The sequence below is a fragment of the Perca fluviatilis genome, chromosome 23, assembly GCF_010015445.1.
Source record: "Perca fluviatilis chromosome 23, GENO_Pfluv_1.0, whole genome shotgun sequence".
In the NCBI taxonomy this organism is placed as follows: domain Eukaryota; kingdom Metazoa; phylum Chordata; class Actinopteri; order Perciformes; family Percidae; genus Perca; species Perca fluviatilis.
The window spans coordinates 19,644,305-19,656,611 of record NC_053134.1 but is presented as its reverse complement, the minus strand read 5'-3'; the positions used below and the strand labels follow the sequence as shown (position 1 = coordinate 19,656,611).

The window sequence follows — 12,307 nt, the reverse complement described above, 5'->3', positions numbered from 1 at the left end:
CAATATCACTTCCCCATCAGTCACAAGATCTGACCATAATTATATAAAATAATTATTGTCCTTTCCATAAACTGTTGTTGCTTTAGCCTATTATTTCAGTTGGAGTGGTAAGCGATCGTGAGAGCAAATACAAAATATAAAAACATAATTCAAACCGTTGTGCGTATTGGCAACACATGGCTCAAGAAGCCGACAAATAACCGATGCGTAATTCCCTCCGCTGAATATCTTTCATAAAAATACCCATCAGGGAATGTTAACGGGGTTGTCTGTCTCTAAATGTTTTAACTTTTATGAGCGCACCCCTCTCTCCCCCCCCCCCCCTCTCTCTCTGCGCACCAAGCTCCACCGGATCTTCTAAGAACGGTGACGCCGTTATCAATTGAGTATCGATTGGTCAGTAGGCGGCGCTTTAACAACGGTTGATCTCTGATATCCAACATAACCTGCTCCCGACCAGGTTAGGTGTTCAGCATAAGTTATCACAGCGATTTAACCCGGTAACAAGTGATCCACCATCGTGATACACAAAACCCTGGGTTGAACCTGAAGTTACCTCGTTAACCCCAAATCTAGCTTCGTAGTAAAGGCCTCACTCCAGATTTCCACTGAATGCAGAACCGCTGCGGACCGGCTCCGCTGTGTGTTGGCTGCCTGCTCCGCCGTCCGTCAATACCCACCAGGTCCGGATTTGTTGCGGCACAGCTGCGGCCATGACTGACCGCTGTAGTCATGAGGACCCACAAGATTGAGAATTCACGTAGAGTAGAACCACAAAACCAACAACTGTTAGTTTCCGTCCAGAGGAGTAGAGGGGAAACAACTCTGTGCTGTGTTTTCAAGGTGTAGTGCAGGGAAATATAATCTGCCGTGAGAACGGTGTATTTTAAAATTAACCTGATGATTTATTTTGTTTCTGTGCTCGACTTCCTGTCCCGCACTATCTGAATTGTGCTGAATTGCTGCGGAGCTCTCCGGTGTCCGGCAAAAATAGAAGCTCTGCGTATCTGCTCCAGAGGGCTGCGGACCGCCGGAGCTGGCAGTCGGAACACAGCCGTTCCACAGTCAGTGGAAATACACACATTGACTTTAATGGAAACCTAATGACTCCGTCCCCGTTCCGGTGCCATTCCGCAACCGGTGGAAACTGACAGTCAGTTTTCAACTCTGGTTTGAATTGTCTTGTAGAGGAGTAATAAGGAAGGAAAACTGGCGTTATCAATGTCTTGTAGGATTTAATCATGCCAAAAAGATTTGGACTTGCACTGCTACACAATGTATTGTCAAAGAACCCTTGTAGCTGGCTTTGCATTAACCAATAACAAGGTCCTCTACTGACATTCCCATTGTTTCAGTGTTGTCGCGTGGACTTAATGATCAGAGCTGTACGCTTTCATTCGAAAACATTCCAACAAGAACTTGTTTTTTCATAAAAGAGAAACAGCCACAAGACTGTGTGAGAGGCCGACTAAAACTTCTCACTTCAAAAGACACAACCAAACCCAAACACACCGGCTACTCAAACAAGGAATGAAAAAAAATGTATGAACACGAACGAGGGTCATTCAGCCTCAGGAAATCAAAGCGGCCCTCATTTCTTCTCATTAGCTTCTCCGATTCCTTTGACAGAGCTACCTGTACATCACAGAGATCGCAGCAGACCCCACGATGAGGGAGACGACAATTTGTCTTGACATGTTAAGTTGTGACTCGATCGGATTACAAGGCGCAGCAGCGTTAATGGACGAGCTGAGCGTTTGTCTTTGTACACTGAAGGCAGCACCAGATTTAGTTACCAACGCAAGCCTGTGACCTTGCCAGCGTCCATCATGCAGGGATTTATTGACAACATCATTGCCAGATTTCAATCAAACATCAGTTGAGAATTTACTGGAGGTATAACATAATCTTACTTTCCATGTGCTGTTTCTACTTCCTTTTGTCTTCTGTCACAAGGGACTACAGTCATAAAGAACAGTTGGAATTGCCCTACACTGCAAAAATGCCTTCTCATGTTTAAGTGAAAACTTTATACGAGTATACTTTTGCATGAAAACAATCAAATTTGGCTGCCAGTGCAGTTACTGATTTTCACTTGATAAGTTTTCTTAAAATAAAGCCCTATGCGCACGGGACTAGTATTACCTGGGGACCTTTAGTAATTTGTAATAATTGCTGCTAAACATCAACATAGTCACTGTGAGCACAATTGCATGCTAACGTAAGCATGTAACTCCAATGAAGCATTGCCTTTCAGATCCACTAGTGAAGCTGTATACTCTTTTTAGAGTCAGATTTATTACAATGGACATTGTAAAAAATAAACGATGACACATTCGACCAATAATTATGGTCAACCTCACATTAGTCTCTATCCTTCATGTTCCACTTTCGGGATTGCTCCGGCCTGCAGGAAATTCCGCTGGATGCATGCATTTTCCGTTTCCTACCGCTTTCTTTGTGTTGGGATTTTAAATTCAGTGGATTTAGGAGGACTATTGTTGACTGCTCCTCAGATCTCTGCATTGTAAATCCAGACAGCTAGCTAGACCATCTGTCCAATCCAAAAGAGTTTCCTCACGCACGACTATTTTGCAGCGGAGTTCAGCACCGCTCGTGACGATTGTGATTGGTTTAAAGAGATGCCATTAAACCAGAGCACGTTTTCCTCCCTTCCCCGAATGCTATGTGGAGTAGCCAGACCCTCCTTCAGTGCGCTTTGGAGGAGGGTCTGGCAAAGCAAGATTAAACCTCACATTAAAAAGGGAGACGTATAAAATGACACTTCATCTTACTGTGAAACATTTTCTCAGCGAAACCTTCCCTTGGATAAATTCAGAGAAATTAAATGGAACATATTTCTGTCCTATTCTCAGTTGCTGTTCAGGTTGACAGTATGCACCTGGCTAATGTATGCATTCAATGGGTTATTGCCAACTGTCTCTGTATATCAGGCACTCAGCCACCCTGGAGATAGTGCTGCCCTCCGTGCCCTGTTCCAGTTGTGAGGAAATCTGTCAGCTAAAGCACACCAAGGCCATTACTGCTGCCTGCCAGCCAGCTCCACATTCCTCCTTATATAAAAAGGTATAAGAGTTTCACACTTGTCCCAAATACAAACTTTACAAGCAACATACAGGTAACGTTGCTTTATAAATGAAGTAGAAAGAAACAGAACTGCCAAAGAAACTCAATTTTTCTCCCACAGATAGCACAGAAACCCCACGAGTGCAGGGATGAAATATTTTCAACGATGAGGTCAAATTTTATTACAAACGCTCAGAACAAAACTAATTACAGTGATTACATGAATATGTCACCTTGTTTATCTGATTGCTTTGCAGGCCCTTCAGTGAAATCAATTTTCATGGTTTAAATTGAATCCCTTAATTAAGAGAGGTTCTTTCCGTATTTCAGCGCCCGTTGCACTGCATTGATTGATGTCTGGTTTAGCGATCACCGCAGGGAAACAGCAGCGAGGCGGCTAACACCGCATGAAAAATGGCGACTGGAGCAGACAAAGCGAAAACGCGAAATGAAGTTCCGCCAGGGGTTAGGTTATTAAATAATGTCTCTGCGTACGAGTGTGTGTGTGTGTGTGTGTGTGTGTGTGTGTGTGTGTACACGGGCATGTCCGCACTTGTGTGGGATTGTGTTTGTGCAAACCCTCGCTGCGTGACGTGTTCAGTTACAGTAAAATGATTCTGGCGTGGCAAGAACATTGTGTCAGAATACAGCTATTGTAAATGACAAAGAAGTGCCGTCAATTCTCAACTAATTGTGAAGCTATTTTTGGGTTTTAATAAGATTAGATTCATCCGTTTGTGTTATGGGAGCTGAATAGTCCTTGACGACACTTGCATTTGCTTCATCAAACCACAGCCTCTCAGTAAGAGGGGATGGGACGGCATGTTTCTCTCTTTTGAAGCTACGTTTTTAATTAGGGGAAACGACAGTCAGACGGTACCATTTGTGAGGTACGTGTGCTCAGTTTTGGTTTTACAAGCAAATAAATTAGTGGCTAATCTGGCTAAATTGTTAGCTTGTTACCACCTGTATGTTCATTTGTACACTCAGGGTTCTCAGAGGACTAAATGGCCAGATCTATGAAAATAAAACCCAAGTCGATATAAACCATAGTTTTACTTTAAAGCTAATACACCGATTTATATTTAGCTGGGCTAGCATTGTGGCTATAGGGATGGCAATGTTCACCAAACGGTTGGTCCACCTCTTGGGTCAAGACTGAAATATCTCAACATCTACTACAGTAGGTAGATTGACATGACATTTTATACAGAAAGTTCAAAGTAATGAACGTGATAAGACATGAATGTCACAGCCTCTAATGCACCCACTTATAATAGCGCCTTCTTTCCGACCCCACTCCGTGCCCGAGTGCGCCACAGATGCACCAAATCAGCCTGGCCACGGAATTACCAAAAGCGCGTTTGGCACACTACCGACCCCAGAAAGTCAAAAAGTGACAAAAAGTCATGTCCCACTTATATTAATTCATCAAAAGGACACTTTTGATGTGCACATAAGCACAAATAGTCCTGTGATTATTTTACAACAGTCTGATGCTGGTTGCACTGTTTATACACTTATGTTGTGTGCACAAATTATCGATCTGCTGCGCGTGAATGTCGCCGGACATCACTAATTTCTAAACATAGCCATAATGAGTGGAGTTAATAGACTTATTAATTAACTTTGTATCAACTCATTTGACAATGGCTTGAATGTAACAGACGTTCATTACTATAAAATAGTTGCGCACTATAGCTTTAAATTGAGGTGCGCACAAATTATGAAATTGTGGCCTCATATTGTTTCTGTTTATGGCTACTTCTGGGCTCTGTAGGTTTTTAAAAAGGCATCTGAAAAGGATTATTGGAGTATGTATGCAAGTAAGATAACCCATAATTACCTGTCATTATTTCTTTAAAGTAATCCTTCTGTATAGCCTTCACTCACATGAAAAAAAAGGAATATATTAAATCTGCTTTGTTTGTTGGATAAAGTAATCCATCAGATCAGAGTTACAGAAGTGTAGACGCATGTTAAGTTTGTCCATACAGAAATCTTGCCTGAACAACACCGGCATTACATTAGCATGAATTAGCTCTGAAAGATGATTTATTGCACAGCTGCACGACAACAGTTGTGTATTGGAACCAAAGCAGTTGCCTCTAAATTATTCATGAGATATAATAAGAGGATAGTTGCCATACAGAGTGTTTGCCGATGAGAAGATATAGCTGAGGAGAGGGAACTCTGGTGTGCAAAGTGAACACACCTTTTAGTGAGATGGAAAGTACGTTTACCGTGTTGCACACATAGCCAAAGCCTTTCAAAAAGGAGAAAGATTTTCTGAGACCTCTGCTTTGGCTTGCTTCAGGGAACCCGTTTGTAGTGCAATGTTTTTTCTGGCCCGTGGACACATCGAGTTCTCTGCCACAACAAAAGGAGACTCATTCGAAGGGGGAGGAGAGAGGCAGCTTTCAAACAGCATATATTAAATGTCTTCTTTTGCTGCTCTCACCTTCTGCGTTTCCTCTCCTTTGAGTTGGTCTCACGACCGCAGGCTACAGCACTTACAAGGCTCCCTGCTATGGTCTCTGGTCACACTGTATTTCCCTCACTGTCACTGCAGCTACGAGGTCAGCACAGTGTTTAAATACACCGGTTACAATAGCAGCACATAAGTTCCTGCCTTAACGTTAAGCTTTATTGAGTCACACTTGTTCGTAGACAGTTTGGAGTAATCTCTAAAGAACTGCAGCCACAAACAAAGCTGTTTGGATGTTTATCAAGAGACAACCGGATCAACCATCACAGTGACTCACCAATTCAGTCTGAACCAGCAGCTTATTGTGATAGTTCAAATAATATGACAGTGAACAGTGAACATGTTGTATATATATTGCAGTTGTCTTGAGGTGTACTGTAGTCCTTCTTGGGCAAAGATTCACTATTTGGTCAAACTCTGTTTCCTTGTGTCTGAGTATTTGACTGATTAAAAGGCTTGGACATACCTTCTACCAATACTACAATTGAGAATCCGCATTAGTTTGTTCCACGCATGGGCATTTCCCATTCCACGAGCATTTGTGACTCCTGGCATTTGTGCCAGGAGTCCAACGCCATTTGGTTGTCTTTGTATTGCTTTAAAGATCTGGTGGATCTCCTCGCACAACCTCTCCCCAAAGCAAGGCATCCATTGTGTTTTCTTCTTCTTCGTCTTGGCAAACCAGCTACAGGTGCATACGCCACCATCTGGACTGTAGCTACTGGAAGGCCTACAATCTCATGGAAAACAGGTTTGAAAAGGTCTCGGTTTAACAACAAAAAGCAAGTCTCTACACTGTATTGATGACATAAAAAGTAAATATTTTGATGTACCCCAGAGGGTTGATGACAGAAAAAATTGGAGTTGCATCATTCCCAGCAATAAGTTTCAGATGAATAGTGAGGGAGACTCATTTAGGCAAATACTCTTTAAAACCCTCAATGGTGTTTTTTGCCCCCAACGGCTTCTTCCAGGGAGCGCTGCGACCACTGCCTCCAAGGCACCTAACCCTAACCAGTGACTAATCCTAGTGCCTTCCAGGCAGCGCTGCCTGGAAGGAGCCGTTGGGGGCAAAAAACACAGATAAACCTTTAAAACTTGCAGAAAACATTAATGCATGTAGTGCCATGCACTATTTTACCCTTCCAATTAACAGTGGCACTACCAAATGTCACTTAATTGCCTGTATTATGTGCATTTTAATATGTCCATACATTTAAATGTTTTTTTTACTTGATAGCATTATTTCTTGACTTTTGATGATGTCATAGTAAACTACTCGCGCCTACCAACTACACCACCACAGTGCTGAGCCAACAGACAGCAGGTAGGCCCACTCATTTCACCTGTACCTCTGGCAGCCGAGTGATCAGCTCTGTAGATTCATATGCAGTGGTGGAATGTAACTAAGTACATTTACTCAGTCATGGCTGCTACCTGACCAGCACTGCGCTCGCTCTGCCATTAGGAACCACACCGCTACAGCAGCTGGGAGATTCAGTGCAGCTGCAGAGAAAATGCTCTATCGGCGAGGTAATTTGTGGAACGCACTGGAAGTGATTCATTTTTATGCTCTAGTGTTCTTCATATAATGTGCAGAGGTGGTGTTCATTACGGAGAATGGCTTCTACGTCCGCCAATTAGGGGTAGATGATTAGCAAGGAGATATGCTAAAATTGCAAATCCAACCGCTTTGAGAGAGGAAGTGTATTGATAATAGGCTCGTTCGAGATGAGCCAGATCTGCGCAGAATCGATCACCGGCAATCGCCGCCCAATGCATGCCGGTTAGATTTGTGTCCGACTTGATCCCGACTCACTCTGACGTCATGCACTCGTGGGCAACGATAATCTCACGAGATCAAGGCGTCCGCAGTTTTTAGAGCCAGGCGCCGCAGTTGCTCTCCACCGACTGCAAGAGCCATTTTTAGTTTGCCGGTCCTTCTCCACTCTGGACTGCTGGCTGGACACCTAGCCCTCTATCAGTGAGGTCCAAGCCATATCAGAAAGCAAAGTGCCCTTTATGTAAGAAGGCCTACAATTAACCAAGTGTTTTAGTTGTCTAACTTTCAACATGCATTTGCCATATCCACAAGCTTTTCTAACCACAACCATACTGTAGTTGAAGATATCATTTTGAAAGCATTAGCACTTAACATTCAAAGCCTCTACCTCAGAACATAATCCCAGGTTGTCGAATAGTATTTTTGTTTTGGCGAAAGGGTTGCCCTACTTTGATAACCACATTCCTGACATGAAAAGATTGAAAAGGACCATTTGGGGCAAAAACAGGGAAATGAAATACAGACTACAGAAAATGTCAAAAAAAAAAAAAAAAAATCACATCTCATTGAAAGGGTCATATCATGCAGCAGGTAGTGAGAAGGTCCTTTCACAAGAGTTTTTTGGGTTTCTCACTGGTTTAAAATGGGCAGGAAAACAGTGTCATTTACGGATGTTGCCAGGCAACCGTCAATCAAATCTGATCAAACCACACCCACACTGTCCTGATGAAGCAGGTCAGCTGATTTTTTAAGAGTGTTAAACTCGGAATAAAAAAATACTTAATGGATGTTGTACGTTGCATATTTAGGTGAGAATGTTTAAGTTTATAGAGTAATATTTCAGATTTGAAACCACTTTTCAGGAACTTTAAGACATGCAATACTTCCTGTAGTTGATATGAAAGTGTCCAGAAAGTGTACAGATACCTTGCACAACAACAACAACAAAAAACACAATATCAGGCATGGGATGAATTACAACCTCAGGGAGGTCTTTTAGTATCTGGTGCAGTTTCACTTCACACTTTGTTCATCCACAGTCCGACTTGGTGCCGAGACAGGTGACCTTTTTACCTAACGTCATGGCATGAAAGATGCAACCTGCCGCTATATGAATTCTGTGTAACCTTGCCCCGTAGACAGCCCATGCCTAAGCATATCCGCCTGCAGTGTGATAGGTCAGGAGGCGGCCTGCTCGTCAGAAGTTAAAAAAATAAATAAAAAAAATAAAGCATCCTGGTGTCCTGCTCAAACCTGTGTTTGCATTTTAAAGAGGGAAGCAACCGAAAAAAGACATACAAAAATATCCCGGATTCATGCAAAGAGTGTGCGGTCAGGAATCACTACATGATGATGTGATGTGACGTTAAGTGGTGCTGGATGGGGTTTTAGCAAGCTGAGAGGTGGAAAGAAGCGATATGGAAAGAGCCGGAGACGTGCTGGCACCTGAGCCTGAAGTGAACTCTTTCTTGCACATTCAAACTTCCCGTAGTGACACTCCTGCAGGGCCGACGGCTAGAATTAGAACATCAGAATTCAGCTCAGACCTGCGCATGCTTTAGTCTTCAATATTTGTACATCTACTCCCAATTCATATTTTGAACAATGACATGCATATAGAACACAATTGGAGCCCAGCTTCTGCTGGATGTCGGGATCACAGGGACTATGTTTACATGCACATAACATTCCCGTTTTTGCCCTTATTTCGAAAACATTTTACATGGCTAATGAAAGTTAATATTCCACTAATTTTTTCCCATTTAAAATGCAGCTGTGCAAAATAGGATTTTTTCCAATGTTTTCTTGTTCCACCGTGCAAACACAGCGTGCCTTTTATTCCTTCAACAAACTTCTTGAAAAAGGTCAGTGTTGTGATGTTTTAGCACATCCAAAAACCTATTGAAATTCAAGTCTTTCTTGATGTTTGAAAGTCTCTTTTGTTCTTGCATCTCTATCACAGCCTTGCAAACTGTTGGCTGGTTGGTTTGTGCACCATAGCAACGCACAGAGCTGACCGTAAGCCGTAAACAGGCAAGAGGCTGTAAACTGTCTGTAAACAGTCGCAAACTGCAGTAAAAATCGGACTGAGACGCATATTCCCAATGTGCTGTACTGTCTGAAAATGCTAAATTTGGAAAAAAGGCCTTATTCAGAATATCCAAAACGGAATATGCTGTTTACATGACCTGTATCAAATTCGGATTGTTGTCATATTCTGAATAATGTGTGTATGTAAACATAGTCAGTGTCATTTTTATGGTTACGTAAAACAGTTGAGTAATAAATGATAGCAGAAACAGACATTGCAAGGTGCTTTAGCAGGGCTGCTGGGGAGATAGAGAGGAGTGTGAGCGGCGTCAGAGAAACTGCTGGGACTTGCAGCACATTAGTTTGGATGTCAGCACTTTGATTGTAATTAAATACCAAAAACTGGTTTGCCCTACTTTTGCCCAACTTTGGCAGCCGAGCACATATTCTCCGCACCGCCAGGTTGAAGGATGTGATTAATGACATCGGCGTGAAGACAAAAATCTGTGTCATCTCTTGTTTGTTTGACTGTTGATTCCCCGGCCCTCTGTGTGAGGCGGGGGCATATGGCGAGCACCCTCCGTCTCAGCTGTGATTTATTAGCCTAAAAATCTAGACGCACCCTAGTGGCAGCAAAATTATTTTGCAGCCAGGGGGGGTCTAGGCACTCTCCGTTGGCTTTCGAGCTGAAAAAACCAAACTCTGGTCAGGCCAATCACATTGTGTATAGAGTCGGTGGGCGGGCTTATGGCTGCTGCTGCTGGGAACAGCGGTCTTCTGGAAGACTTGGAGTTAAGCTTTTCTTTGAGAAAAGAACAAAGAATGGCACTGAAGTCATTCTTAAAAAAAAAAAGGAAGATGTGTTTGGAGTTTTGCCGACCGGATACGGCAAAAGTTTAATCCATCAACTAGCTTCTCTTCCTTCTTCGTTGCTCTGCCTGGTTGTAGCGCTAGCCTATTGCGTGCAGAGGAAATTTGAAAGACAACCGTTTATCCCGCCCCTCGGATTAAACTATGCCAATGGTGAGTTCCCAGACCCAACATCTTGATGTGGGTCTGGCTTGTCAGGCTAGTGATTTATCCCTCAGTTGTATGACTTTCGCATGATGGTCTAATAAAAAAAAGAAAAAAAGAAGAAGAGCTGGAAATACTTTAACACAAACTGGAAAACTCCAAAGATCCTTATTACTCAATTTAATTTGCTTTCCAACACAATAAGCCTTTTCCCTTCTGCCTGGATGCTGTTATCATTGAGAAATTCTCCTCACCAGGCTAAATACAAAAGGTTGAGTAAGGTATAAAATACCTCCAGTGTCTGTGTATTTGAAAATTAATTTTCCACCTCCAAATGTGCAGACTTTATTCAGTTTCCTGATGATCTGCTGTCAGCAGATCCTGTAGCTTTATGCGTAATGGTGTGACGTCCCTGTTGTTTCTAGTCTTACTATTTGTTATGCTGTTTGTTCTCTACAGTTCCTGGTGTGTGTCCTGCCAGCTTCTGCCTGTCCTACTTTACTGTCTCCTTCAATATTCTGATTATTTCATCATTATTTTCAGAACGTTTTTTTCTTTTAGACATTTTGCCTAATGCCATGACATTTTTATGAACAACAATTAAATCCATAGTGCGTAGTTCCCCATGAGGAATTCTAAGTAATGACAACAAAACCTTCGGCGCGTCCACATGATACAAGCCTTCCGTGATCGTGCAGTACCCCAAAACTCTCCTCCACGCAGTGGCTAGCAGCCAAGGAGGACACGGAGGATTAAAAAAAACATCGATTCTTCAGAAGAGGTCATTATCTTCACTCGAGTTTCTGCGTGCGAAAGTCACCGGACGCCACAATCTTCTGAACATAGCCATGCTGAGAAATACAGAGAGAGTTATGTGGAGCCGATAGTCTTAATTAGCTTTGTAGCAACTCATTTGACAATGGCTTGAATGTAACGGACGTTCATTAACATCAAAAAGTTACGCATCGAAGCTTTAAAATAAACAAAATGAGCGAATTTTGGACGCTCAAATGGTGTTGTTTGGAAAAAAGCTCCAATTAACTGTGTCTTTGCTGCTGTCAACAGGAAGCGGCTACTTACGTCCTATTTTATTAAGATAACACAAGTTAACGAGCTAAAATCAGTGGCGGAAGAAGTATTCTGATCTACTTGAAGCTTCCGTCTACAAGAAATCAAATGTGTAGTTTGTGTAATGTGCAGGCGACAAACTCAGGCGATAGTTATCACAGTAATCACCCGGCTTAGCAGTCACCCTAAGCTCTGTGGAGCATTCAGTGTCTTTCAGCTCATTGTTTTGGATTTCTGGCCCGCGACTTTAATGTTCTGCTTCAGCCTCACAGCTGTCATCGTCACCGTCGTTATATTCTACTGTAATAATGGATCATTATTATTGATGCATTATCGCAGAAGCTGTACTTTAATGTTGCAGCTGGTCGTGGTGGAGCTAACTGAAACAGCATAATTTACTGTATAGTTTATTCCAACACAATCCATCATTTTCAGGTAACTGCAGCTCTTAAATAAATATGGTGTACTAAAAAAACATTTTATTATAATTATTACTCAAGGATAGTATAAGTAACTCAAAATTGTACTTAAGTATACAGTGCTTGAGTAAATACACTTAGTTACTTTCCACCACTGGCTCAAAAGGAATACATTTGGGTGCAAAACTGCTTTAGAAGAAAATATGATAAGCATTTCATCTTTCATCAACAACAAACACAAAGAAACTGTGTTGTTTCTGCATGATTACCTGAGATCAAACTCATTTGTAATCTTGATTTCTCACAACACAAGAAACCACTGACTTTAAGAGAAACATGTGCAGTGTGCTTGTCAGTAATTAAAATGTAATTTCCTCGCGAAGCAGAACAACAACAACAACACACACAGAGGATAAA

At 42.2% G+C, this 12,307-nt stretch overlaps 1 protein-coding gene across 8 annotated transcripts in view; it reads right to left on the bottom strand.

The window, feature by feature from the left end:
• The window catches only part of LOC120553210 (small subunit processome component 20 homolog), a 176,476-nt gene that overhangs the window by 151,801 nt on the left and 12,368 nt on the right, over positions 1-12,307 (bottom strand). The window contains exon 4 of one of the 8 annotated variants that reach the window (XM_039791387.1): positions 5,796-6,305. The exons of 5 other annotated variants lie outside the window; for them this stretch is intronic. In XM_039791387.1, the coding sequence (XP_039647321.1) occupies positions 6,294-6,305 (12 nt within the window). In that variant the 3' untranslated portion in view covers positions 5,796-6,293. Of the gene's footprint in view, positions 1-5,795; positions 6,306-8,390; positions 8,874-12,307 lie in introns of those variants that run through there. 2 more of the 8 variants (XM_039791382.1, XM_039791384.1) reach the window with 2 other exon arrangements.